This window comes from Scyliorhinus canicula, chromosome 3, assembly GCF_902713615.1.
Source record: "Scyliorhinus canicula chromosome 3, sScyCan1.1, whole genome shotgun sequence".
NCBI lineage: Eukaryota > Metazoa > Chordata > Chondrichthyes > Carcharhiniformes > Scyliorhinidae > Scyliorhinus > Scyliorhinus canicula.
The window spans coordinates 209,015,012-209,041,529 of NC_052148.1; the positions used below are offsets into that span (position 1 = coordinate 209,015,012).

General features: G+C 46.5%; 1 protein-coding gene across 3 annotated transcripts in view; it reads left to right on the forward strand.

The window, feature by feature from the left end:
• Positions 1 to 26,518, forward strand: part of klhl2 (kelch-like family member 2) — a 129,482-nt gene that overhangs the window by 79,614 nt on the left and 23,350 nt on the right. For all 3 annotated transcript variants that reach the window (XM_038792110.1, XM_038792111.1, XM_038792112.1), the window contains 4 exons: positions 20,295 to 20,411; positions 23,451 to 23,600; positions 24,194 to 24,311; positions 26,269 to 26,466. In XM_038792110.1, coding sequence (XP_038648038.1) covers positions 20,295 to 20,411; positions 23,451 to 23,600; positions 24,194 to 24,311; positions 26,269 to 26,466 — 583 coding nt within the window. The remainder of the gene's footprint in view (positions 1 to 20,294; positions 20,412 to 23,450; positions 23,601 to 24,193; positions 24,312 to 26,268; positions 26,467 to 26,518) is intronic.

Genomic DNA, 26,518 nt, shown 5'->3' on the forward strand with positions numbered 1-26,518 from the left:
GCATGAGAGATGGCAGGTGGAAACAGTAAAGTTTTCCAACCTGGAGGCAGTGAGCTGACTGGAGAATGCGAAGGAGGTAAGTGGAGGAGGTGATTTTAAAAATAGAACTGGTAACTTGCAGGCAGCAAGCTCTCAGTTTAAAAAAAATTAAAATTTAGGAAATATGCTGGGCAGAGTTGGAGAGAACATTTAAAAGACCGAGTGCTCACACCCTCTACTTGCGTCCTGACTGGCAGCAATGTAGATTTAAAAAATGACATTATCCCGGAGTTTGTGGTCAGTGGGAAGAATGCCATTTTCTACTCTATGCCGAAAGCTACCAACAACGTTTTTGCGGCTGAGATTTGTTCTTGTTCAGTGCAGCACCCTTTGAAGGCTCTGACATCCTAAGCAAGGAAAAGAACAATTAGGCTGTTCCTCAATCAGATTGAAGAGTCCTCACCGAGACATGCTGTGAGAGAAATTTGCAGAGCGCCACATTTAATATGGGGGCGGATGCTGGCACAGTGGTTCGCACTGCTGCCTCACAGTGCCAGGGACCTGCGCTCAGTTCTGGCCTTGGGTGACCGTCTGTGCGGAGTTTACATGTTTCATAGATTTCATAGAATTTACAGTGCAGAAGGAGGCCATTCGGCCCATCGAGTCTGCACCGGCTCTTGGAAAGAGCACCCATCCAAAGGTCAACACCTCCACCCTATCCCCATAACCCAGTAACCCCACCCAACACTAAGGGAATTTATCATGGCCAATCCACCTAACCTGCACATCTTTGGACTATGGGAGGAAACCGGAGCACCCGGAGGAAACCCACGCACACACGGGGAGGATGTGCAGACTCCGCACAGACAGTGACCCAAGCCGGAATCGAACCTGGGACCCTGGAGCTGTGAAGCGATTGTGCTACCCACAATGCTACCGTGCTGCTGACATGCCATATGTTCTTCCCATGTCTGAGTGGGTTTCCGCCAGGTGCTCTAGTTTCCCCTCTCAGTCCAAAGATGTGCAAGTTAGGTGGATTGGCCACATTAAATTGCCCCTTAGTGTCCGGGAATGTGCAGGATAGGTGGGGTTACTGGGGATGTGGACATAGGGTGGGGGAGTGGGCCTAGGTAGGGTGCTCTCCGGAGAGTTGGTGCAGACTCGATGGGCTGAATCGCCTTATTCTGTATTGTGGGGAATCTATGGATATGCAGAACACACCCTTGTTGATTTGTTGGTGGCAAGCAGTACTGTTGTTTGCTACTAGCATGAACCTGCCATGGGGCTGAATATTCCGCTGCTCAGCACCAACAGAGTGATCTACGATCAGGCAAATAATCGAGGGCCGAAAAATGAACGGGATTGGCCGGTGCCGACCTGTTTCTGATGCTTCGGTCACCCGCTGGCGGGTGCAGGTATTTGTTAGTATGGCCCTGGCGCGGTGGGCCAAGGGGTTAAGTCCCCAAGGGGTAAATTCCTAAAGTCCATCTGAGAGCCCCCCCAGCCCAGTCCATGTTCTTGAGTTGAATGCAAAAACGATTGCTGTTCTGCCTGAATCCAAGGAGTTGCCATAAATCTGCGTAGCTACAAGAACAAATTTAATCCCCGCAGTCTATACCAGGACGTGCAAGTTATCTACAGAAAGCAAAATAAATTTGGGAAAGACTGGTGTAATTAAGAGAGAGATCGAAGATGCACAAAAGTAAAAATATTATCTAAAAAGAAAATCTTAAACAAAAAATGCAAAAATGAATTTCTGAAAGAATGCCATTCCGCATTTGTAACAATAAAATCCAGGGACAGAGAGGTTGTCTGCATGTAATTAATGTTTAGTGTGCTGTTGGAAATTCCTGAATGCACCAGTCTTTTTGCGACTGTACCGCAGTTTCATGCCTGTGCATTGATTTTAATGCCGAGTCTATTGGTGAAGGCTGTTGCTGCGCGCCCTGTGGAGGAGTGAATTACTTCTAGTCACTTGTGGATTTCTGCAGATGCCACAGGTTGTTGGCCGATTTTTGTCTCCCACCCCTCCCCCATAATATCAATACTGATTGCCGTTAGCTTCACCGCTATTCTTAAAATTCTGGCCATTGAAAAAGTTGCTACAAGAGCATGACTAATTATGACAAAAATAGATCAGAAGTGTGTACAAGAAGCTATACTTGTATCTTATTTTTTCCTTCTTCATTATTTCACAAATTTGCTTGATACAACTAGATTGAGATTTAATGTGATGTTCCATTGTTGATTGAGAGCCAAGAATAGATTTTGTGAAAGCAAAATGATGATTACTGTAATTTACCATGATTCACAGATTATTTCATTCTGTTCACCACTTCTTAAGGGGCTGGTTTAGCACGGGACTAAAGGGCTGGCTTTTAAAGCAGGCCATAACAGGCCAGCAGCATGGTTCAATTCCCGTACCAGCCTCCCCGAACAGGCGCCGGAATGTGGCGACTAGGGGCTTTACACAGTAACTTCATTTGAAGCCTACTTGTGACAATAAGCGATTTTCATTCATTGCTGTTTTACCAATGATTTACTGAGTAATATTAGGGAGGTAATTTTGAAGCTGTATAGAATTGGGACTTATTGAGGAAAACAATCTGAAATGTGAGAGCTGTAAAATCTTTATTGGTAATAAAGAACTGACATTAAAATGGTAATATTGCAGAAAATGTTCAGGTACTGAATAAATGCTTATTTGTGCTCTGCTATTGGAAAACATTGTCAGAGTATGGATCTAGAACCTAATCTTGCACCCAAGATCAACAGTGTTTCAGACGGATATGGGTAAGGTAATTCATGTTTCAGTAGAACAGTTAGTAATAGTTGTGTGTAAATGCTACTTAGCTGTGGAAGAAATTGAAGTCAGTACTGTGTGTTATGTTACTTTGAGTAACATAAGCTGCTACTTGGTGTAGGCATTGTTGAAAGATATTCCAGACCTTGAGGTAAGTTGAACGTATTTATTGAGCGATTAACAAAGCTCCTAAATGAGTTCTACACTCTACTAATCTGACTCTAGTAACACAGTACACTCTACTAACTATATGAACTTGCTCTAGACCACATGCTGTGGTATGATGGTGCTGCTAACTACACCTGTCTTGCTCTCTAGGTTTCTGCCGGTGGAAGGGACAGGGCCTGTGTGCCTTGTCCTTTTTATAGTGGTCGTGTGGTGCCTTCTTGTGGTGATGCCACCGCTGGGTGTTCTAATTACCCATTGGTTGTCTTGTTCTGATGACCCATTAGTTACATGTCTGCATATTACATCTCCCCTTTTTTCTTTTTGTTTTTGTTGTGTGCCTGTCTAATGTGATTGTAGTTATGATTGACAGTATTACCATAGGTTCACACCAGCACTGACTGACGCCACCTTCAAAAGGTGGAGGCAGGACGGAGGGACACTGAAAGTCAGGGACCTATATACGGACGGCAGGATCGCAACACTGGATGAACTGACAGAGAAATTTTGGCTAGCCAGGGGGAACGAGCTACGGTATCTGCAGCTCAAAAACTTCTTACGAAAGGAGACAAGGACGTACCCACAACCGCCACGACAGACACTACTGGAAGACCTACTGGGCGCAAGTATCCTAGATAAACGGAACTGTAGCGACATGTGCGACCGACTGACAGAAAGGGCCGACACCGTATTGGACGCAACAAGAAAGAAATGGGAGGAGGACCTGGGGATTGAGATGGGATGGGGACTCTGGAGCGAAGCACTGCATAGGGTCAACTCCACCTCCACGTGCGCAAGGCTCAGCCTGACGCAGCTAAAAGTGGTACATAGAGCCCACCTAACAAGAACCTATATGAGTAGGTTCTTCCCGGAGGTGGAGGACAGATGTGAACGGTGCCAAAGAGGCCCGGCCAACTACGCCCACATGCTCTGGTCTTTCCCCAGACTGGTGGAGTACTGGACAGCCTTCTTCGAGGCCATGTCCAAAGCGATGGGGGTGAGGGTGGAGCCATGCCCGATAGTGGCGGTCTTCGGGGTTTCAGACCAGCCAGATCTATTCTTGGGGAGGCGGGCGGACGCCCTTGCCTTTGCCTCCCTGATCGCCCGCCGTAGAATCCTGTTTGGCTGGCGGTCAGCAGCACCACCCAGAGCTGCAGACTGGCTGTCCGATTTCACGGAATCTCTCCAAATGGAAAAAATCAAATTCTCCATCCGAGGGTCGGACGACGGCTTCCACAGAATGTGGGAGCCATTCACGCGACTCTTCCGGGACCTGTTTGTGGCCAATGAACAAGAGGAAGAATAGCCAGGTAGCCAAGAATCAAGGGAACTTAGTCAAGAATCAGGGGAGGGTAGCCAAGGCATGAAAGGGAGAGAGGGACTGGGAGGGAGGGGGGTGGGGGGGCTAAACCTGAAGAAAGAAAGGCGAACCACAGGGGGCGGGGGGAGGGGGAGGGGGGGGGGAGAGAGAGAGAGAGAGAGAGACAGCTGAACCTGAGGAGGGTGGGGTGAACCGTGGAGGGAGGGGGGACAGGAGAGGAGAACCGGCAGGGGGCAGGGAAACAAGAGCCGGAAGGAAGGCACGGGGTGCCAAAACATGCATGATCTCCAGGAGCGGGGAATGAGGAGGTTGGGGATGGAGGAGGGGAGGAGCGGCGGGAGAGGCGGTCGACAGCGGCACGCGACCCGGCCTGGTGTCGCACACTGTGGTTATCTCCCCGGCACCCAAATGTATATTGCCCCCCCCAAAACAGTCGCGTACTTATGTGGTGTAAATAATTTGGCCAGATGCACAGAGCTGCCACTGCCGAGCTGGTGCACAGTACCCCACCAGTTAGTCTATTTCATATTTTATTGTATTCTATGTTGGGGTGTGCCCTTCTCTTCTAAATACGTGTATATATATATATAGATATATATTTCTTATTCTGTGTACATAACGGTAATTATACCTTGTTCAAAAACCCAATAAAAACATTTATTTAAAAAAATGATTAGTATTACAGAAAATAACATGATATGCATGACTTGGATAAACAGTAGATGTAAGACGGCAAATGTTCATAAGTCCAGTGTTTGGGGTCACAGTCTTATCCTTGATGACCTCCTGAGAGGTGGCGGAGGGGATGCCGGTGTCTTGATAGGTGTGCGGAAGTCACGACTGGTGGAATCGTGGTTCGTGGTGTCTTGAGGTGGCGCTTCAACAGACTCGAGTGGAAGGGGAATTGGCTGTGGGCGTATGATTTTCCGAAGTGCCCTTCGATTTCGTCGAATGATGGTGCCGTCAGCCGTTTTAATCACAAAGGATCTGGGCGCGGCCTGCTGAATGATGATAGCTGGGACAGACCACCCACCATCAGATGTTTTGATCCTGACGGTGTCTGCTGCGGATAGCACTTCCAGATTGGTGGCATGTGCGTCAGAATGCTGTTTCTAACGGTCACAAAGCTGTTGCATCTTTTGTAGCACCGGTAAGTGATCTGGGTTGGGCAGATGTAGGGCTGGAAGCGTTGTCCTCGGGGCCCCTGTTCATCAACAGTTGAGCTGGTGACATGCCAGTTGATAAGGGAGTTGTCCGGTACGCTAGTAGTGCAAGGTGCATGTTGGAGGCGGAGTCTGAAGGCTTTGTGAATAAGTTGCTTGACTATGTGCACCCCTTTTTCGACTTTGCTGTTGGACTGCGGGTAGTGTGGACTGGAGGTAAGGTGTTTAAGGTTGTAGCCTTTAGCAAACGTGATCCATTCGTGACTGCGGAAACACGGGCCATTGTCGATCCTGACGATATTCGGGATGCAGTGCCGCGAGAACGCTTTGCACGCTTTGATGGTCTTGGAGGTGAGGTCGGACAGCGTCAGCACCTCAGGATAGTTTGAGAAGTAATCAATGAGTAGGATGTAGTCGCAACCATTTGCGTGGAATGGTCAATGCCGACCTTGGACCATGGCGAGTTTTCCAGGTTGTTTTGTTGGAGCGTCTCCTTGTCCTGTGCTGGTTGGAACTTCTGACAGGTCTCGCAGTCCAGGACCATGTCCGTGATGTCCTGGTTGATGCCGGGCCAGTAGACGGCTTGTCGGGCCCTGTGTCTGCATTTTTCTATGCCCAGGTGCCCCTCGTGAATTTGCCGCAGTACCATGTGCTGGTGACGCAGAGGGATCACTATTCTGTCCATCTTTAGCAGGATTCCGTTGATTAGCGTTAGGTCGTCTTTGACATTATAGAATGGAGGGCATTGCCCTTTTGGCCACCCATTGTTGAGGTTGTAGATGACTCGCTGCAGCAGGGGGTCTTTGTCCGTCTCTTCTCTGATGAGAACGGGTTTTTCGTCTGTTGCCGGGAGGTTGCTTGAGCACATTTGTATCTGCGATTCAATGTGCTGGATGATCTCCAGTGGCTCACTCAGTGAGGTGACGGAGCGGGACAATGCATCTGCAACGATGAGCTCTTTGCCAGGTGTGTACACAAATCGTATCTCCGGAGCAGAATTCTCTGCAATCTGGATGTCATGTCGTTCAGGTTCTTTTGGATGATGTGGACCAGAGGTCTGTGATCTGTTTCAACGGTGAATGTTGGCAGTCCATAGACGTAGTCATGGAATTTGAGGAGCTGGTGAGATTACCTAAACACTTCTTTTCAATCTGCGCGTACCTGGTCTCCGTCGGTGTCATTGCCCGTGATGCGTATGCTACTGGGACCCATGATGATGTGTCGTCTTTCTGTAGCAGTACCACTCCAATGCCAGGCAGGAAACAATACTTTTCATTGTATACTAATACATGTGATAATAATAAATCAAATAGATCAAATCAAATCCTGACTCTAATTGGGCAAGATCTTAGTTTTGCAATCTGTGTCAAAGAATGCGAGGACGGTGCAGTGGTGAGTTTGGCCTTCAGCTCCAACAACTCTGTCTGGTGTTCCATCTTCCACTTGAAGGCGGTTGATTTCTTTGAGTTTTCTTAGGGACGTTGTGTGTGTGGCCAAATTAGAGATGAATTTGCCTCTGACGTTTACCACTCCAAGGAAGTGCAGTACTGCTTTCTTGTCCTCCGGACTTTCATTGCCTCAATGGCTTTTATTTTTTCCGTGTCCGGGCATGCACTGTGTTTCAATATCTGATCACCCAGGAACTTCAGCGTGGATGTCACAAAGCAGCACTTGGATTTGTTTAGCTTGAGGCCATGCTCATGTAGGCGTTGGAATACTCTCGTCAGTCGCGACGCATGTTCCTCCAGAGTTGAAAACCAGATTATGACATCGTCAACGTAGACACAAACCCCGTCTATTCCTTCCATCATCTGTCCCATGATGCGGTGGAATATTTCTGATGCCGAGATGATGCCAAATGGCATTCGGTTGTAGCAGAATCTGCCAAAAGGCGTGTTGAAGATGCAGAGCTTTCTGCTGGATTCTTCAAGTTGAATTTGCCAGAATCCTTGGAATGCGTCCAGTTTTGTGAAGAAGCGCACGTGTGCCATTTCGCTCATGATTTCTTCCCTTTTTGGGATTGGGTAATGTTCCCGCATAATGTTTTTGTTTATATCCTTGGGGTTGGTGCAGATTCGTAGGTCTTGACACACACCACCAAACTGACCCAGTCAGTTGGTTCAGTGACCTTAGAGATTGTCTTTCTTCTGTAGGCTTGTGAGCTCTGCTTTCAGTCGATCACTCAGTGGAGCAGGAACCCCCCATGGCGGGTGGACCACTGGTTTTGTGTCAGGCCGCAGTAGAATCTTGTGCTCAAACGGAAGTGTGCCCATTCCGCTGAAGACATCTGGGTATTGGGTCAGTATGTCGTCGATGCTGGCCTGAAGATCCTGATGAGACGGCATCATAGTGTACACCCTTTGGATGAGGTTCAGTTGCTTACAGACTTGTGCACCTAGCAGGGTGATGGGACAATCTCGAATCTCAGGCTTGTCTCTATGTGTCGGTTGGACACTCAGATGGCATGACCCCAGTGCCGTGATTGCGTCGCCATTGTAGTCCTGGAGTTTGCAAGCAGCTGGAAGGATTCTGGGAGCCTTCTTGATTTTCGTGAAGTCACCTGTGTCCAGTTTGAACTGAAATGAAATGAAACGAAAATCGCTTATTGTCACAAGTAGGCTTCAAATGAAGTTACTGTGAAAAGCCTCTAGTCGCAAGATTTTGGCGCCTGTTTGGTGAGGCTGGTACAGGAATTGAACCTGCGCTGCAAGGTCTGCTTTAAAAGCCAGTTATTTAGCCCTGTGCTAAACCAGCCCCTATTGATGGGGCATCGGTTGACATCCATCACTGCGTTCCATTCTTCCTCGGAATCAACGGCAAGGATTGATTGGACTTGCGAGGTGTCCGGACTGGCGTTTTCGCACTTCGTGATGATGGCTACTCGGAATGTTTTATCCAGGTAGTCATCGTCTGGGTCTGTTGCACAACCTTGATCAGAGTCATGCATTTGATGTTGCACACTTCTGATGCTGTTCTGTTTGAACTATGGTCGCTGACCCCTGAATTGTGGTGCGGATCTGCATAGTGGTTGAGTTTCCCACATTGGACACATTGTTTGCCTTTTGCAGGGCATTTTTTTCTAAAGTGGGCGGTTCCACAGTTTGCACACGTCATGACATCGTCGCGCATGCGCGGTGCAGTTCTCGGCCGATTTGTATTCCCGGTCGTACTGCGCATGCGCCGGGCCCCAGGAGGAGCGCACAAAATGGCTGCCATATGAGATGTGGAGTGCTGCATCCGGGAGATGGCTTGAACACATTCCACCTCATGGGAGGTTTGTTTTTCACTCTCAGCATTTCTGTATTGTGATTAGCGATTTTGTTGAATGTTCATTTACAGTGCACGTTTCAATAGCGATCTTTAAGGTCAAATGTTTGATTTTTAGCCATTGCTCTCTGAGGATCAGAGTAGATTCCAAAAACGATTTGGTCTCTGATCATGGAGTCAATTATGTCACCGAAGTTGCAAGGTTGCGCCAGCAGGCTTTGGTTAGTGAGATACCTATTGAAGGATTCATCTTTACCTTGCATCCTTTGTTTAAAGATGCAGCGCTCAAATATTTAGTTTGTGTCGACCTCGCTGTCTACTTTGCCATGGCAGGTGGGAGAGGAGGCGTGGTGGAGGGGGTGGAATATGTGGTCTGTCAGACCTTCCAAGTGAATTTTGTCCAGCGATCTAAAAAATGAGATCTCCTGGGGTAGTCCAAAGATCAAAGCACAATATTACTCTGTAGTATTGATCCAAACCCTTACTACAGATTTGCCAGGATGGTATTGAATGTTCTGATACTGATTAGGTAACTTAAAAATATAGTGTTGCCTATAGCAGTGGTTTCTGCAGAAGCAGCAATAAACAAGTGACTGAAATGGTACTTATATGCACGCACCCTGAAGTTTCATGGGCTTTGGATTTACAAATGTAAATGTTCAAGCCGGTTTACAGGTGCCGATTGTCTAAAACATGAATTAAAATGGTGGCAATATAAAAGTAGCTAAAGTTGTGAATACAAATTTTCTAAATTGTGCAATGGTTGGTTATTGCTAAATCTACCTTGCTATATAAATGCTGCAGATTCACCATCAAAGGGAACTGGAATGTATCCATTTGAAGTGATTTTGTAATATAAATTAATTTTGAGATGAAATGGAAGATCAGCACTGTATAGATGGGGTTAAGCATATTCCATTTAAATATCTTGCCACAAAATGGCATAGGCCTAGGTTCATGAAGTAAATTGCCTTCGTTATGCATGCGTGACTTTCTGAAGTGTTGTGTAGGTTGGTTGTCCTGTAGAGCTGCTAATTAGTAATTTGTTGGAGGCTGGTAGTTGCTATGACAGCACAGTGGCTGTCAGAATATGAATATTGTGCAATACGCTGCTGATCTGTTCAGCTATAAAAGGTGAAACGTTGAATTTATTTATTTTTCACTTGGTATTCAAAAGAAGAAAACCGAGACACAGATTAATTAGTATACTTTTGGAAACGATTTTCGTTGGTGGCGGGAGGGGTATAAGCAATGTTAACTGTTCTCTCCCATCCTCTTGGCAGAGAAATTCTAATAGCTGTGGGTCTGAATTCCAGTTACCGACCAGCAATGACTCTCTAATCCACTTTGAGTGCAAGGGGTCACCGTGTTGCCTGGTGCAGAATTGGTGGTGCCACTGTGCTATATTAAATTATGGTGAAACTTGGTGTAATAATTTACATTTTTAAATGTTTTCTCAACTTTGAACAAATTCTGCAACCTTAGAAACATAGAAACTAGAAGCAGGAGAAGGCTATTCGGCCCTTCGAGCCTGCTCCGTCATTCATTATGATCACAGCTGATCATCAAGTTCAATACCCTGATCCCGCCTTCCCCCATATCCCTCGATCCCTTTTAGTCCCAAGAGCTATATCTAATTCCTCTTTAAATTACACAACTACCTTTCATCCTTAACTATTTTCTGTAGTAGTGAATTCCACAGATTCACCACTCTCTGGGTGAAGAAACTTCTCCTCACCTCAGTCCTAAAACTATGACCCATAGTTCTGGACCTCCCCACCACCGGAAACATTCTTTCTGAATCTACAATGTCTAATCCTGTTAGAATTTTGTACGTTTCTATGAGGTCCCCTCTTCCTCTTCTAAACTTCAATGAATATAATCCTAACCGATTTAGTCTCTCCTCATATGACGGTCCTGCCATCCCAGGAATTTGATTGGTAAATCTTTGCTGCACTCCTTCCATAGCATGAATATCCTTCTTCCGATAAGGACACCAAAACTGCACACAATACACCAGGTATGGCCCCATCAATGCCCTCTACAATTGCAGTAAAACATCTCTATTCCTGTACTCAACTTCTCTTGCTATGAAGGCCAACATACTATTTGCCTTCTTTACTGCCTGCTGTACCTGCACGCTTACTTTCAGCAACTGATGCACAAGAACACTAGAGTATCCAACTGTTTCAATTTACACCCAGTCAAATAAGAATAATCTTAATAATCTTTGTCACAAGTAGGCTTACATTAACACTGCAATGTAGTTACTGTGAAAAGCCCCTAGTTGCCACATTCTTGCACCTGTGTGGGTACACGGAGGGACAATTCAGCTCGCCCTCCCACCCAACTTTGTATCATCTGCAAATTTGGAGTTAATACATTTAGTTCCCTCATCCAAATCATTTATATATAATGTGAACAGTTGGGGTCCTAGGACAGATTGCTGCGGCAGCCCACTAGTCACTGCGTGCCAATCAGAAAAAGACCTGTTTTATTCCAACTTTCCTGTCTTCTAACCAACTTTTTTATCCACTCAAGACACTACCCGTAATCCCATGCGCTTTACATATTAATCTGCGCTGTGACACTTGGTCGAAAGCCTTCTGAAAATGCTGAAATTATGAATTTTAACAATGCAACCTTAATTCACATACTAGAGTATTTGTACATTAATATTACATGCCAAATGAAATACTGTCAATATCTGCTGTGATCAAGTTAGTTGATTTGATGTCATACTTTCCAAAATTAAAATCAGCATTTTTGGAATATTTACGTTTTCATCTCCTTATTAATTGGCAATTTGCAACTTCCCAATTCATGTTATGATATAGTGTATGATTTAGTACCCAATTCATTTTTTCCAATTAAGGGGCAATTTAGTGTGGCCAATCCACCTTCGCTGCACATCTTTAGGTTGTGGGGGAGAAACCCACGCAAACACAGGGAGAATGTGCAAACTCCATACTACCAGTGACCCAGAGCCGGGATCGAACCTGGGACCTCGGCACCGTGGGGCAGCACTGTGCCACCGTGCTGCCCCATAGTGTATGATCTTAACAGAAAGGGAGATGGTTGTGATTGTTGGAAGCAAATCATCTCCACTCCAGAATGTTACTGTAGGAGGTCCTCAGGATAGTGTCCCAAGCCCATCCATCTTCAGCTGCTTTGTCAATGACCTTCCCTCCACCAGAAAGTCAGAAGACAAGATGTTAGCTGATGGTTGCATTTGAAACTCCCCCACAACTGAAACAGTCTGCCCTTCAACATTCAGGTTTGCACTGATGGTGGCAGATAGAGAGAGTTTAACCTCCTCGCCTTGATATTCAAATTACATTACTGCCGTTAAAGCACCCCCCACCATCTTCATTCTGGGAGTCAACATTGACGAGACACATAAGATGAGATCCAAGGCTGGATATTCTGCAGCGAGTAATTCAAACCCTGATTCCCCAAAGCCATTTCACCACCTACAAATAGTGTGATCGAAAACCTTCCAGTTGCCTGGATGAATGCAGCTCAAACAATATTGAGGAAACTTGACACCATCCAGTTCAAAGCTGCCCGATTAATTAGAACTCCATCCACTACCTTAAACGTTCACTCCCTTCACCACTGGCAGCAGTGGCTGCAGTATGTATCATCTTTAGTTCCTGTCATAATATCCACTCATGTATATCATGAGAAACTGAGGTCCCAGGTTCGATTCCGGCTCTGGGTCACTGTCCGTGTGGAGTTTGCACATTCACCCCGTGTTTGCGTGGGTTTCGCCCCCACAACCCAAAGTTGTGTAGGCTAGGTGGATTGGCCACACTAAATTGCCCCTTAATTGGAAAAAATGAATTGGGCACTCTAAAAAAAAATTTTTTTAAATGTATATCATGAGATGCAGACAGGCAGTGATTGACACACAGGATAACCAATGAACACACACGACACAGAACAACCAATCACCAGACAGGACACCACCACTATAAAGCCCACAGGGCATTAAGGCTCTTTCTCTCTCACAGGACACGGCCAGGGAGATAGTCGCAGTGCACAGGCCAATGAACATCATCACCATGCGGTAGAGAACTAGTCTGGATCAGTTAGGTTAATAGAGTGTCAACCCACAGCAGATTATGTACAGCAATCAACAGGTTCAATAAAACAGTGTTGGATCATCTCCTGTGTCGGAAGCCTGTTTTTCGTTTTACTGCATCCAGTTGCAGTCGATGTTAGACCAACACAGATAACACATCAGTTCCAAACTCGGATATGTTGCCATCATATGCCTTCTCAAAGAACCCACCCTTGATACCTGTCATTGGAAACTACCACTTAACTTAATCCTCTGAGAGCTTTGAGTTATCGCTTTCCTGATTCATATCAGCTCTTCTATGACTCCCTATTTGAGCACCTACAATCAGGCTTCGACCGCGCACACAACCTGGAAAAGAAAGGTCTATTACCATCTCCACGGGAAAGATTAAGAGACGCTCTGACATTGGTGTCATTTGAGTGTGGGCCGAGGGGCATTGATGTCTGGGCTTTGGGAGCACCTTTCAACATGGGACAAAGGCTTGAAATATGGGGCAGTCCCATGAAAAAAGGATGATTGGTCACCTTGTATAGCAGATCTATAGACTCCCCTCTATCCAATCACATGCTACTCCTTTAAAGAAATTCCGAAAGATAAAACAATTTACAATATCTATCTTATACTGTAACATTCTGGGTACATATGAAGTACATCTGAATTAACAAGGGCACTGTGGCTCAGCATATCACACTATAGAATAAATGACAAATGTGGCCAAAACAGCTCCATGGATCTCTCAACATTCCATATGAGCTGACCAATCACACTGAAACTTCACCTTTCTCATGAGGGTTTACAATCCTCACATTTGAAGATTTCTGTTTGGCGTTCTCTCCAAATGTTGCTCCACTTGAATGGCTTCAACAATGACCCTTGACCGAGATTCCTTTCCTCATGATCTCCAAGTACACTTAAGCGTCACCTTCCAAACACAGTTTTAGATCATTGGACGTGCCAAGTAGGACATCATTGCTCCAACGGGATACTATTGTCCCAGTGGCCTGCAGCACAGAGTAACCGACCTTTGGCTGCCCTCTTGGATCTTCAGGGTGTCTCTCGTGCCCACTTTCCTTAAAGTCTGCTTGCTGCAGCTCTTTCTTTAATTTGGAACATCCCTCTCTGCTCCTTTCTCTTAGTGGGACCTAATTTTGTCTCCTGGCTTTGTCGCTTAGTTGGAACATTCTTTTGGGACCTCTCCCTCTGCCCCTCCCTGGTTTGGCAGCCCTCCTTTTCCCCATCCCATATTTCACTCCCTGTAACACTCGCTCACAATGGCAATCCCTTTCAGTCATGACGTTTCATGCCATTCTTTTTCTTCTGTGCAGGCTGCAGGGCCAGTCCTCGGCCTGAAGAGTAAATTAACTGAATTACGCATGTGCGGCCATCTCCCAGCTGACACATGTGCAGGGGGTTCAAGGTTCATCGGGAATTCTTTCTGACCTTTGAACTAAAGAAGGTAAGTATTTGAGTTTCATTGCAACATAGATCACTAAATTATAGTATTGCTCCTATTTGGTCATCAATAAGAAATTCCAACTTCACTTTCTCCGATCTAAAGTACATGTGCTGACAATTCCCCACATTAAACTCGATCTACCATAGTTTTACCTATTCACCACTTCCATGACCCTTTGTAACTTACTTGCTCCCATTCGCCCAACTTGGTTTGCTTCATAATTTAACGTCTTCAAGTTTGTATATGTAACTCTATTCCTTCATCCTAGTTATTAATATGAATGCGAAAAGCTAGAGGCCATATTGATCCTTTGGAATGCTATTTGCCACATGTCCAAATCACGCTGCACACTTGCCTCTCAAATCCGTTACCTCCAATTTTGTGCACTTACTAGATGTTCATTTTTATTTCTTCCTGAGGTTTTTAATCACATAAATGTAGGGTAGTCAGAACTGCACAATATGCCAACAATGATCTCACTAATAATCTGTTTGATCATGGTAGCATAGTGGTTAGCACAGCCAGGCACCCGGGTTCAATTCCAGCCTTGGGTGACTGTCTGTGTAGAGTTTGCACTTTCTCCCCGTGTCTACGTGGGTTTCCTCGGATGTTTCCGGTTTCTAGTTGCTCTGGTTTCCCCGCACAGTCAAAAGAAGTGTAGATTAGGTGAAGTGGCCATGCTGAATTGCCCCTTAGTGTCCAAAGATTTGCAGGTTAGGTGGGTTTCGGGGATAGGATGGGGGAGTGGGCCTAGGTACTCAAAGGGTTGGTGCAGACTTGATAGGCCAAATGGCCTCCTTCGGCACTGGGAAGTCTATGGTTGATTTGAAATCAAATATTCCAGAGATCCACATACACAAGTTCCAGGACATTAGCTTTATTTAGTTCATCTACTTTAAAATATGATGGCCATTTATTAGCTCTGGTTTTGTTCAAAAGTCGTTGATTATTACTGCCTTTTTGATGGAATCTGTGGTTTTACAGGTTGTTTTTTTTGAATTGAAAAGGAACACTGAAAAAAGAATCTTGAGTTTTCTGAGGAAACTAGGACTGAAAGTAGCAAAACTTCTGGGAGATGGAAAATGGTTGAAGGTATACAAAGGACACGAAGCCAGAGAGCTCTGATAATGATTCCAGTGGTGCAGCACAGGCAGGCTAAAGAGGTTCGAGAAAGCTGAGAATAGGCAAATTTACAGTTTCTTTTAGCAAGGCAGTTTTGAAGGGCTTTGTGACCGAGATTGATGACATATATACTGTGTGGACGACTTGAGCCAATTCGTAAGATCTGTCTTCATTGTATCGACCATTTAATATATAATTGTATAAGTTTATAATTGACCACAATTTGCCTGTTAATTCATGTTTAACTTGGGTTTTGATTTCAAACTGTAGTTGGTTACCAAAGATCGTATTGAGTGTTTGCTTTGCTTAACTCTTGTATAGCAAAAATTGTTGTGATAAACTGTGGAATCTTAAGGCTTCATTCTTTCAGGAACTGGGATTTCTGATTTATGTTTTAAAAAGCTCTGGTTTTGACCGAGATCTGAATTTTTTTCCTTCGATTGCCTTTGTATGAAAAATAAATACTGCAGTCCTTTTAATATAATAACTATTTGCCATTTGAGTCATCAGATGTTCGAAGATATAAATATTATTTTCTAATTCGGGTAAAAATTCTCTCCATTGTGTATTAGATTGACTTAAATAAAAAGAATGGCCTGGATTTATGGTTGTAACAATAGTGAAACTGTCAGCATTTGTCAGCTGTTATTAGAACTGTAAAACTGCCAGTGACTTCTGGCATCTAATAATGATCTTTATACGGGTCACAAGTAGGCTTACATTAACGCTGCAATTAAGTTACTGTGAAAAGCCCCTAGTCGCCACACTCAGACGCCTGTTAGGTTACACGGAGGGAGGGCAGCACGGTGGCCTAGTGGTTAGCACAACCGCCTCACGGCGCTGAGGTCCCAGGTTCGAATCCCGGCCCTGGGTCACTGTCTGTGTGGAGTTTGCACATTCTCCCCGTGTCTGCGTGGGTTTCGCCCCCACAACCCAAAAAATGTGCAGAGTAGGTGGATTGGCCACACTAAATTGCCCCTTAATTGGAAAAAATAATTGGGTAATCTAAATTTATAAAAAAAAAAAAAAAAAAAAAAAAAAAAGGTTACACGGAGGGAAAATTCAGAATGTCCAATTGACCTAACAAGCATGTCTTTCGGCACTTGTGGGAGGAAACTGGAGCACCCGGAGGAAATCCACGCAGACTTGGGGAGAACGACTTCCAGTGACGGCGGGCGGGAGCCAGCCGCACACTGGAGGGCTCCTGCTTGGGAATATGAATTTCTGAGTTTTAACGCCCGGTCCCGGGGGCAGTGGAGGCTGAAAAGGCTGTAAGAAGGCACAGGGAGGGGAAATGTCCAAGTTTGGGAGAAAAACGGCCGTGAAAAAGGGGCTTAACGGAAGTCCGTCGGGGATTGAAAAAGTCAGCGCAGGAACTGTTAGGAAAGTGTAGGCTTGAGCACCAGGGGAAGCCGCATCGCTCACAGCAGAAGAAATGACCAAGGTGATGGCCGTGGAACTTGGAAAAACAGTTCACAAAACACATGGAAGCGATGGTGCTGGTGGAGGAGGCGATTGCCCCAGTGAGGGCGACGGTATCAAGCGCAGCAGAGGTGCAGGAGCAAGGTGAGACACAGAAGGAGGTGGAAGAGGCATTATCGCAGCACAGTGATCAACTCGCCTCGATGGGGGAGGAGTTGCGGAGGGTGATAGAGACCAAGAGAGCAAGCCAAAATGGAAGACCTGGAAAACCGATCCAGGTGACAGCATCTGAGGATCGTGGGTCTTCCCAAAGGGGTGGAAGGCCTGAGGCCGACGGAGTATTTTGCCATGATGTTGGCGAAGCTATTGGGGGAGGGGGAGGATCCCTCCGGATATGAACTGGATTGGGCTCATCGGTCGTGGAGGCCTCTACCAAAGGCGACTGAGTCGCCAAGAGTAGTAACTGTGTGTTTCCGTAGGTATAGCATGAAGGAGAAAGTCCTGTGCTGGGCAAAGCAGAAGTGGGTGGTACAGTGGGCTGGAGCTGGTATATGCATATACCAGGACTTTACGGTGAAGCAGGCGAGGAGGCGGGCTGCCTTCAGCCGGGTAAAGAAGGCACTGTGCATCAGCAAGGTGCAGTGCGGCATAGTATATCCAGCTACGTTGAGGGTGACCTACAAATCCAAGGACTTTTATTTTGGGACGGCGGAAGCAGCGGAGCAGTTTGCGAAGGCAGAAGAACTGGCAGAATTGAGAAATGGTCATCTACCGATGTAGCCTCATGTAACTTTATTTTTTCACGCCGTTGGTGTATTTACTAAATGGGTCAACACTATGTATGTGTGTATATATAAGGGAAGAGGTAAGACTTTCATTTGCAATGATGGTTCTTTGGGACTTGGGTGTGTATGCGGGGGTAGTGTGCTGAAGGGGATTTCTTGGTTTTCCTGGGACCAGGCAAGGGGGAAGGAGACCATAGGTGGGGGCCTCCACGCTGGCCGGTTTAAGCCAGTGAACGGGAGTGAGGTGGTGGGAGGGGCTGTGGCCATCGGAGCCTGGTAGAACATGTTTCGGTGAGTCTAGCTGGGGTGAAAAGTTGGGGGAAGGAACCGAGGTTGGGGGTTGGAGTTTACAAGAGGAAGTGGAGCGGAGGAGTCTGGAAGGGGGCTGTGGGAGGGGAGGGGGGTCTACAATTCATGGGTGTCATTCACGGTACTCTTTTGGGGATTGGATGGCATTGAATATTCTGTGGAGGGGGGGGGCGTTCTGTGGAGGGGGGGGGGCGTTCTGTGGAGGGGGGGGCTTTCTGTGGAGGGGGGGGCGTTCTGTGGAGGGGGGGGCGTTCTGTGGAGGGGGGGGCGTTCTGTGGAGGGGGGGGCGTTCTGTGGAGGGGGGGCGTTTTGTGGAGGGGGGGGGCGTTGTGGGTGGACTGTACATGTCAGTGGTGACCATAGCGATTCCTGATTCCTTTTTTTTTCCACCTTGGGAGGGTTTGTTTTATTTGATGCTTGTATTGTCATACGGGCCGTTGTTTGGGGATGGTAGGAAGATGTGATTGTAGCTGTTAATAAGGGGATTGACATTGTATTCGTTACCGTTTACTGTTTGTTGGTGGGGAGTAAATTCTGAAGAAAATGGAGAATAAAAATATTTATTAAAAAAAAAAGACTTGGGAGAACGTGCAGACTCCGCGAACACAGATAGTGACCCAAGTTGGGAATTGAACCCGGGCCCCTGGCGCTGTGAAGCAACAGTGGTAACCACTGTGCTACTGTGCCATCCATTGCATACATGTGTTTCCAAGTTTGCCAGGGAGGATGGAAGCCAGCCAAAGAGATCATGGAATAGAATCCCTGTAGTGCAGAAGGAGGCCATTTGACCCATTGAGTCTGCATCGACCCTTTGAAACAGCACTCCACCTAAGTCCACTCTACCGCCCTATCTCAATAACATTAACCTAACCCACACATCTTTGGACACTAAGGGGCAATTTAGCATGGCCAATCCACCTAACCTGCTCATCTATGGACAGTAAGAGGAAACCGGGGCACCTGGAGGAAACCCAAGGAGACATAGGGAGAACGTGCAAACTCCACAAGTCACCCAAGGCCAGAATTGAACCCAGGACCCTGGAGCTGCGGGGGAGCAGTGCTAACCACTGTACTACCGTGTCACCCCAGGAAGCCATACGGTAATGAAGGCATATATGTCATAAACTTTGGCAGTGGATCAAGTTCCCCGGAATTATTGGCCAGGATTCTCCAATCTCGCGGCCAAGTTCTAATGCCAACGTGAAAAGCGGCGCCAACCACTCTGGCGTCAATGGTCCCCGATAATCAGGAATGCTCCCCTTCCGAGGGGGCTAGCTAGGTTGGCGCTGGAGTGGTCCCTGCAGCTCCAGCCCGCGCGGAATGGCCGGCGCACGTGCGGTACGGCCAACGTGATTCCATGCATCCAGGCTACAGCCGGCATGATTCCGCGCATGCACAGACCGGCTGCCGTGATTCCACACATGCGCGTGGGTTCCTGTCTCCGCGCCGGCCCCTGGGCAATATGGCGGAGCCCTACAGGGGCCAGGTGAGAAGGAACATAGGCCCCCACGGAGCCAGCCAGCCCGCCGTTGTGTAGGCCCCGATCGAGGGCCAGGTCACCATGGAGCCCCCCCCCCCCCATCCCGGGGTCGGATCCCTCCCACCCCCACTCCAGGACGGCCCTCTCAGCCACACCTTCCAGGTCCCGCCATGTGGGACCTGAGTAACTCATGCCGGCGGAACTCAGCTTGCACTCGGCCTGTTGAGACCTAGAGAATTGCCCGGGGGTGGGGGGGGGGTGCTTTCAACGGCCTCCAACCGGCTGCGGTGGCAGTCCCGCGGGTGCCCGAAAAATTGCCGCCAGAGAATCGGCGAGTCCCCGTCCCCCCAGGTGGGGTTATGGGATGGGGCAGGGGAGTGGGCCTGGGTAAGGACTCTTTCGGAGGGTTGGTGCAAACCCAATGGGCTGAATGGCTTCCTTCTGTACTGTCGGGATTCTGTAATTCTATGAAGTTAATCCCAGAAGATTGGCTTGATCTATGTCCTTTTGGGACTGGGCAGTGTCTCCAAAGTGGTTGCATTCCTTGTTTTTTCTGTGTTTTTTAACTTGAAATCTTTTGAGCTGGCCTCATCCATTACTGCACTTCAAAATTTAAAGGATGTGGATGGGGTCTGGTTGCTTTAGTCTGGTCTTTAGAAAACTGAGGATGAGGAAGTCAGGCACGGGATACTTATTAAAACCATTCACTGTTTAAATCTATATTTTTTTTCAATGTTTTCTACAGTTATTGTCTTCAGTTATATTGTGGTACTTTTGAGTTAGGATGTGGGTTTCTGTCTCGAGTGTTTTGGTTTTGAAAGGTTTCCCTCACAGCATGGTTTGAAACCCACAGGCCTGAGCTAATATGTAGTGGTCTATGAAACAATTGGATAAAAGGCTGCACAGTAATACTAATCGATCATTACCTCAATCAGGTTTTTGAAGCAACCATCTCCTGGGTAAAGCACGATAAGGAACCCCGGCAAGAGCACATGGCCCGACTGATGGAACATGTCCGGCTGCCCCTTCTTACACGTGAATACTTGGTGCAGGTAACGTTACTACTTTGAAGTTAAATTATGGTCCGCAAGGGTCAAATCATTGTGAATTAAATTATTGAAAGTTGCAAATAATTAAGGTCCGACCTTTTTTTTTAATAAACAATTTTATTGAGGTAGTTTTTGGCTTTGTAAACAGTTACAGACATCAACAGAAAGAAAGCAAAAAAGGCAAAAATGTGCAAACATCCACGTACATTCAATACTTCAATCGGAACATACTGTACAAGCCCGCTCCTCTCCCACCGGTACTACCTTCCATTTTATCCCTCCTACTCTACTCTACTCTACCCCCCCCCCCCCCCCCCCCCCCCCCCCCCCCCCAAACCCCCTGCTGACGCTCACTCTCCCGCAAAGAAGTCAATAAATGGTTGCCACCTCCGGGCGAACCCCTGTACAGATCCCCTCAAGGCGAACTTAATTTTTTCCATACCCAGGAAACTCGACATGTCCGCAAGCCACAACTCAGTCTTCGGGGGCTTTGAGTCCCTCCACGCCAATAGTATTCATCGCCGGGCTATCAGGGAAGCAAAGGCCAAAACATTGGCCTCTTTCTCCCCCTGGACTCCCGGGTCTTCCGAAACCCCAAAAATTGCCACCCCTGGACCCATCACCACCCTTGTTTTTAGCACCCGGGACATAACGCCTGCAAATCCCTCCCAGTACCCCCTAAGCTTAGGGCATGCCCAAAACATGTGAACATGGTTTGCTGGTCCTCCCGCGCACCTAGCGCATTTGTCCTCTATCCCAAAGAACTTGCTCATCCGAGCCACCGTCATGTGGGCCCGGTGAACGACCTTAAATTGAATCAGCCCAAGCCTGGCACATGTCGCGGTCGAATCTACCCTACTCAGGGCCTCTGCCCACAGCCCGTCCTCCATTTCCCCGCCTAGCTCCTCCTCCCATTTAAGTTTCAGTTCCTCCGTCTGGGACCCTTCCTCCCTCATGAGCACCGTATAAATATCAGAGACTCTACCCTCCCCTTCCCCCCCTAGAGACTATTCTGTCTAGGATCCCCATTGGCGGGAGGCGTGGGAAAGATGGGACCTGTCTACGAACAAAGTCCCGCAACTGTAGGTACCTAAAATAATTTCCCCTTACCAGCCCAAATTTCTCCTCCAAGCTCCTCAAACTCGGAAAGCTCCCTTCCAGGAACATATCGCCCACCCTTCCCACCCCCGCCCGCCGTCATACTCGGAACCCCCCATCCATACTGCCGGGGGCAAACCGATGGTTGTTGCAGATTGGCGCCCAAACCGACGCCCCCATCTCCCCGACATGCCTCCTCCACTGGCCCCATATCCGCAGGGTCGCCACCACTACCGGGCTGGTGGAGTACCTGGCTGGCGGTAGAGGAGCCGTGACCAGGGTTGCCAAGCTGGAGCCCCTGCACGAAGCCGCCTCCACCCGCTCCCAGATAGACCCCGTACCCACCATCCACTTCTTTATCATAGCGATGTTGGCCGCCCAGTAATAATTGATCAGACTCGGCAAAGCCAGCCCTCCCTCGCTGCTGTTCCTCTCCAGCATCGCCTTCTTCACCCGTGGGGATTTTCCCACCCAGACGAAGCTCATGATTATCCTGTTAACTCTTTTGAAGAAGGACTGTGGGACAAAGATCGGGAAGCACTGAAAAACAAACAGAAATCTAGGGAGGATTGTCATCTTTACAGTCTGCACCCTCCCTGCCAGCGACAGCGGGAGTGCATCCCATCCATGAAACTCTCCCTTCATTTGCTCCACCACCCTGGCCAAATTTAACTTGTGCAGCCTGCCCCAGTCTCGTGCCACCTGGATTCCCAAATACTGGAAATTTTCCTCAACCAGCCTAAACGGTAGCCCTCTCAATCTGTTCTCCTGGCCCCTTGCCTGTGCCACAAACATTTCACTCTTGGCCGTATTTAATTTGTATCCTGAAAACTGGCCGAACTTCCTCAACATTCCCAGTATACTTCCCATCCCAGCCGCTGGGTCCAACACATACAGGAGCAGGTCGTCTGCGTAAAGAGAGACCCTATGTTCTACCCCGCCCCTCACCATCCCCTTCCATCCCTCTGCGGCTCTCAGCGCAATCGCCAGCGGCTCTCAGCGCAATCGCCAGCGGCTCTATGGCCAGCGCAAACAGCAGCAGGGAGAGCGGGCAGCCCTGTCTGGTCCCTCGGTACAACCTGAAGTACTCCGACACTTCTCTGTTAGTCCTGATGCTGGCCCTCGGGGCCCGATATAATAATTTGATCCAATCCACCAGTCCCTCCCCGGACCCAAACCGTCCGAGCACCTCCCATAGATAGTCCCACTCCACCCGGTCAAAGGCCTTCTCGGCGTCCATTGCCACAACTACCTCCACCTCCCTGCCCGCCGGGGGCATCATTATCACATTAAGTAATCTTCTCAGGTTGGCCGCCAGCTGCCTATCTTTCACAAACCCAGTTTGGTCCGCCCCAATCACCTCCGGTACGCAGTCCTCCATTCTAACCGCCAGTACCTTTGCCAGGAGCTTGGCGTCAACATTAATCAGGGAGATTGGCCTGTAGGACCCGCACGCCTCCGGGTCTTTACCCCGCTTCAATATCAGTGATATAGTGGCTTGCGACATTGTCGGCGGCAGGGTCCCTCTGTCCCTTACCTCATTGAAAACCCTTGCCAAGACCGGGCCCACCAGCTCAGAAAACTTCCTATAGAACTCTACTGGGTATCCATCCGTCCCCGGGGCTTAGGTCTGACCTGTTTGCATTATCTTAGACTTGTGGGGATGAAATTAAGATGAGGTATTTTACCTTTCTGTATCCATCACCTTAAAAATAGAGGCAGCATAGTAGCCTGTCAGTGCACTGATGAGTTGTGACGGAGAGGAAATCTGTGTGTGTTCTGTAGGAGAACTGGAATCCACTAGTTGATGTTGATTTTATGGGATTATTGACAAAACTATTTTTATCTGCTAAAGGGGAATAATACTTTTGAAAGTAATGTGCGAAACATTATTCTGAACTTGATTATGGCATTCACTACTATTGATTTGATTTTGTTTAACAGAGAGTAGAAGAGGAGACCCTGGTTAAAAATAGTAATGCATGCAAAGATTACCTCATCGAAGCGATGAAGTATCATTTGCTTCCAGCTGATCAACGTGCATTGATGAAAACAACCAGAACAAGATTAAGAACTCCAGTGAGCCTCCCGAAGGTATGTGATTCTCAGTATCTCAGTATTTGTGCAATCGAACACATTAATTATTGCCACATCCACACAACTTTGATCAGATTTCATAACATCCTTGCTACCAACACCCCTTTAATTTACTCCAGCTGTAAGCGTTCAGCCAAATATCATCCTCTTTGAGTTTCCATGCACAGGAACTATCTAGGAGTGAATCAAATCATAATACTGTAGATTGCCAGATTGGCTAAATTGATGATATAACTGCTTGCATCTTCTATTACAGAAAGCCATATAAATTTTTGTGACAAAATCAGGGCAGGATATTAAGGCAAGTTTCATTAATAACCATTTAGACTACATATCAAAATAATGTAACAATATTGTGTTTTCCTCATTCTAACAATTGATTGAGAGATTTTTTTTCTCTCTCTCCCTTTTTACCCTCTTTTTGAATAACTGCATGAGTTTAGTTGAGGGAAGAGCACTTTTTCACAGTATGGGTGTATTTGATCTTAGTTCTTGTTTTCCTTACAAAAGTAAAATAATGAAACTAATGATTTCTTCTGCAGCTTAAGATGTAATGCAGAAGTTTAACTGAACGCTACTTTAAATTTCAGGTGCTGGTAGTGGTTGGTGGTCAGGCGCCAAAAGCTATCCGTAGCGTGGAGTGTTATGATTTTGCGGAGGAGCGTTGGTACCAAGTTGCTGAACTTCCCTCTCGGAGGTGTAGAGCAGGTAGACCAGTAATACTTGGCTTTGGATGATCTTGACTTTGGTTATAAAGCGTCTTTGATAACCTATCGCTTTGACCAAGCGATTTGTTAGCTGTCTTAACATCTCTTCACGTAGCTGGCAGTCCAGTTTATCTGATGACACTCTTTGGGTTGCAAGAAGGTGGAAGCACCCTGGATTGTTTTGACTATGTGGAAAGCCTTGTGCAAAGTTGTGTCATAATCATTGAAGTTTTATCCTGAGGAACTGATATACTTTTAGTTTCTAGACTGGGTATGATTTGAAACAAGATTTTTTTCTTTTTTAAATGCAGCAAAGCTGGCAATTAATGGCCACGGCAGTACTCTCGAAAGGAAGTGCTCGCTTTTGTATGATGCCAAATCACATAAAGCACATCGCGCACAGGCATTATTACTATATTGTGGTGTTTGGCAGCTGTTTTGCTGTCTGTAAATAGAAAGTGATGAAGACAAGTTAATTTATTTTAATAAGAGAGGCTGAGGGAAGAATGTTGGTCAGGATATTAGGAGGTCTACTTCTCTTCAGTTTTTAAATTCTAACCAGACCACCAGAACAAGGACATGGAATCTCAATTAAAAGATTAGAAACGAGGGCAGCACGGTGGCACAGTGGGTTAGCCCTGCAGCCTCACGGCACCGAGGTCCCAGGTTCGATCCTGGCTCTGGGTCACTGTCCGTGTGGAGTTTGCACATTCTCCCCATGTTTACGTGGGTTTCGCCCCCACAACCCAAAAGATGTGCAGGCTAGGTAGATTGACCACACTAAATTGCCCCTTAATTGGAAACAATGAATTGGGTACTCTTACATTTTTTAAAAAACCATTAGAAGCGGGGCACTTCTTGTTAATATAATACTCCCTTGTTATTGAACTGACTATTTATGTGTTCGAGGCCTAGAGTTTCATTTTCGTCCAGATATAGCTAAAACGCAAACTGGAATTATTAACAAATGGAAGTCCCAGTCATATGATAAAGCCGTATTCTTATTATAATCCTCCTTCATTCATGGATGTGCTGCACCCATTACTCAATCTTACAACATTAAAATAAATGCAGTTCATATTTATCCCTGGATTACCATTTGATAACTTAGCTCTGGAACAGCAAGACATTGCCACAGATTTATGAGCTAGAGCCTGATCATGCCTCCATCGGAAAGGCTATAAATGCAGTGATTTGATTTCAAAGTTAATGTAATTTCAAAGAGGAAGAATTATTTACATGAGTCTGCTTTAACTCATGGAGGCAGATGGTGAGCTGCTCTTTTCACATGGCTCAAAATGGAGCAGTGCAAATTGTCCAGTAATTAGTGACGATTTTCAACTCGTGGATTATTGCTTATCAACACATTGGATGATTTAAACATTAATAACATGGGTACATTAAACTCTTAATTATTTTGCCAGCAAATTCTTCTGTGCCTGCTTGATAACATGGTGAAGGTCACTGTTTAATCAGGAGGACAGTTACTCGTTCCCAAAAAATGGTTAGATCTTTAAAAGAAGTAAGCAAGGAGATCTTTTCATGTACCTCCTTGATTTTGAGGTTCTGGGTGCTTGTCAGATTTTCTATACTTGAGTCTTTTAAAATCTGTAATGCAAAATGGTTATTTATACAACTAATACACTTTAATGTGATAGCCTAAGGCAACCTGAATTTTGTTAACAAAAGATGACAAAGAAATGAAGGCCAAGTTGATTTTCCTTTCAAATCCACCCACTGTTTAATCTGAATCAACATTTTGTTCCACAACACAAGTTTTTTTTTTTTTGTTTTTCTGTTTGTGCAAATGACAATCAAGAGGATAATTAAATGAAATTGCAGAGAGTGCGATGTTTTGATACAGTCATAGGACTGTGAAGGGCCTGTTGATTGCGAGAGAGAAGTGCATTTATCATCCAAGAGTTGACTTTGATTTTTATCCTTCCTATTCCCTGCAGGTGTGATGTATATGGGTGGGTTGGTTTATGCTGTTGGAGGTTTTAATGGTTCGTTAAGAGTGAGAACAGTTGATTCGTATGATCCAGTCAAGGACCAGTGGATGAGCAATGCTAACATGCAGGACAGACGGAGCACTCTGGGAGCAGCAGTACTGAATGGACTGCTGTATGCAGTGGGAGGATTTGACGGAAGTACAGGTATGCCCAAATTGTGTATGCTGGCCTTCCATGTTGTTCTGCAATGCATTAT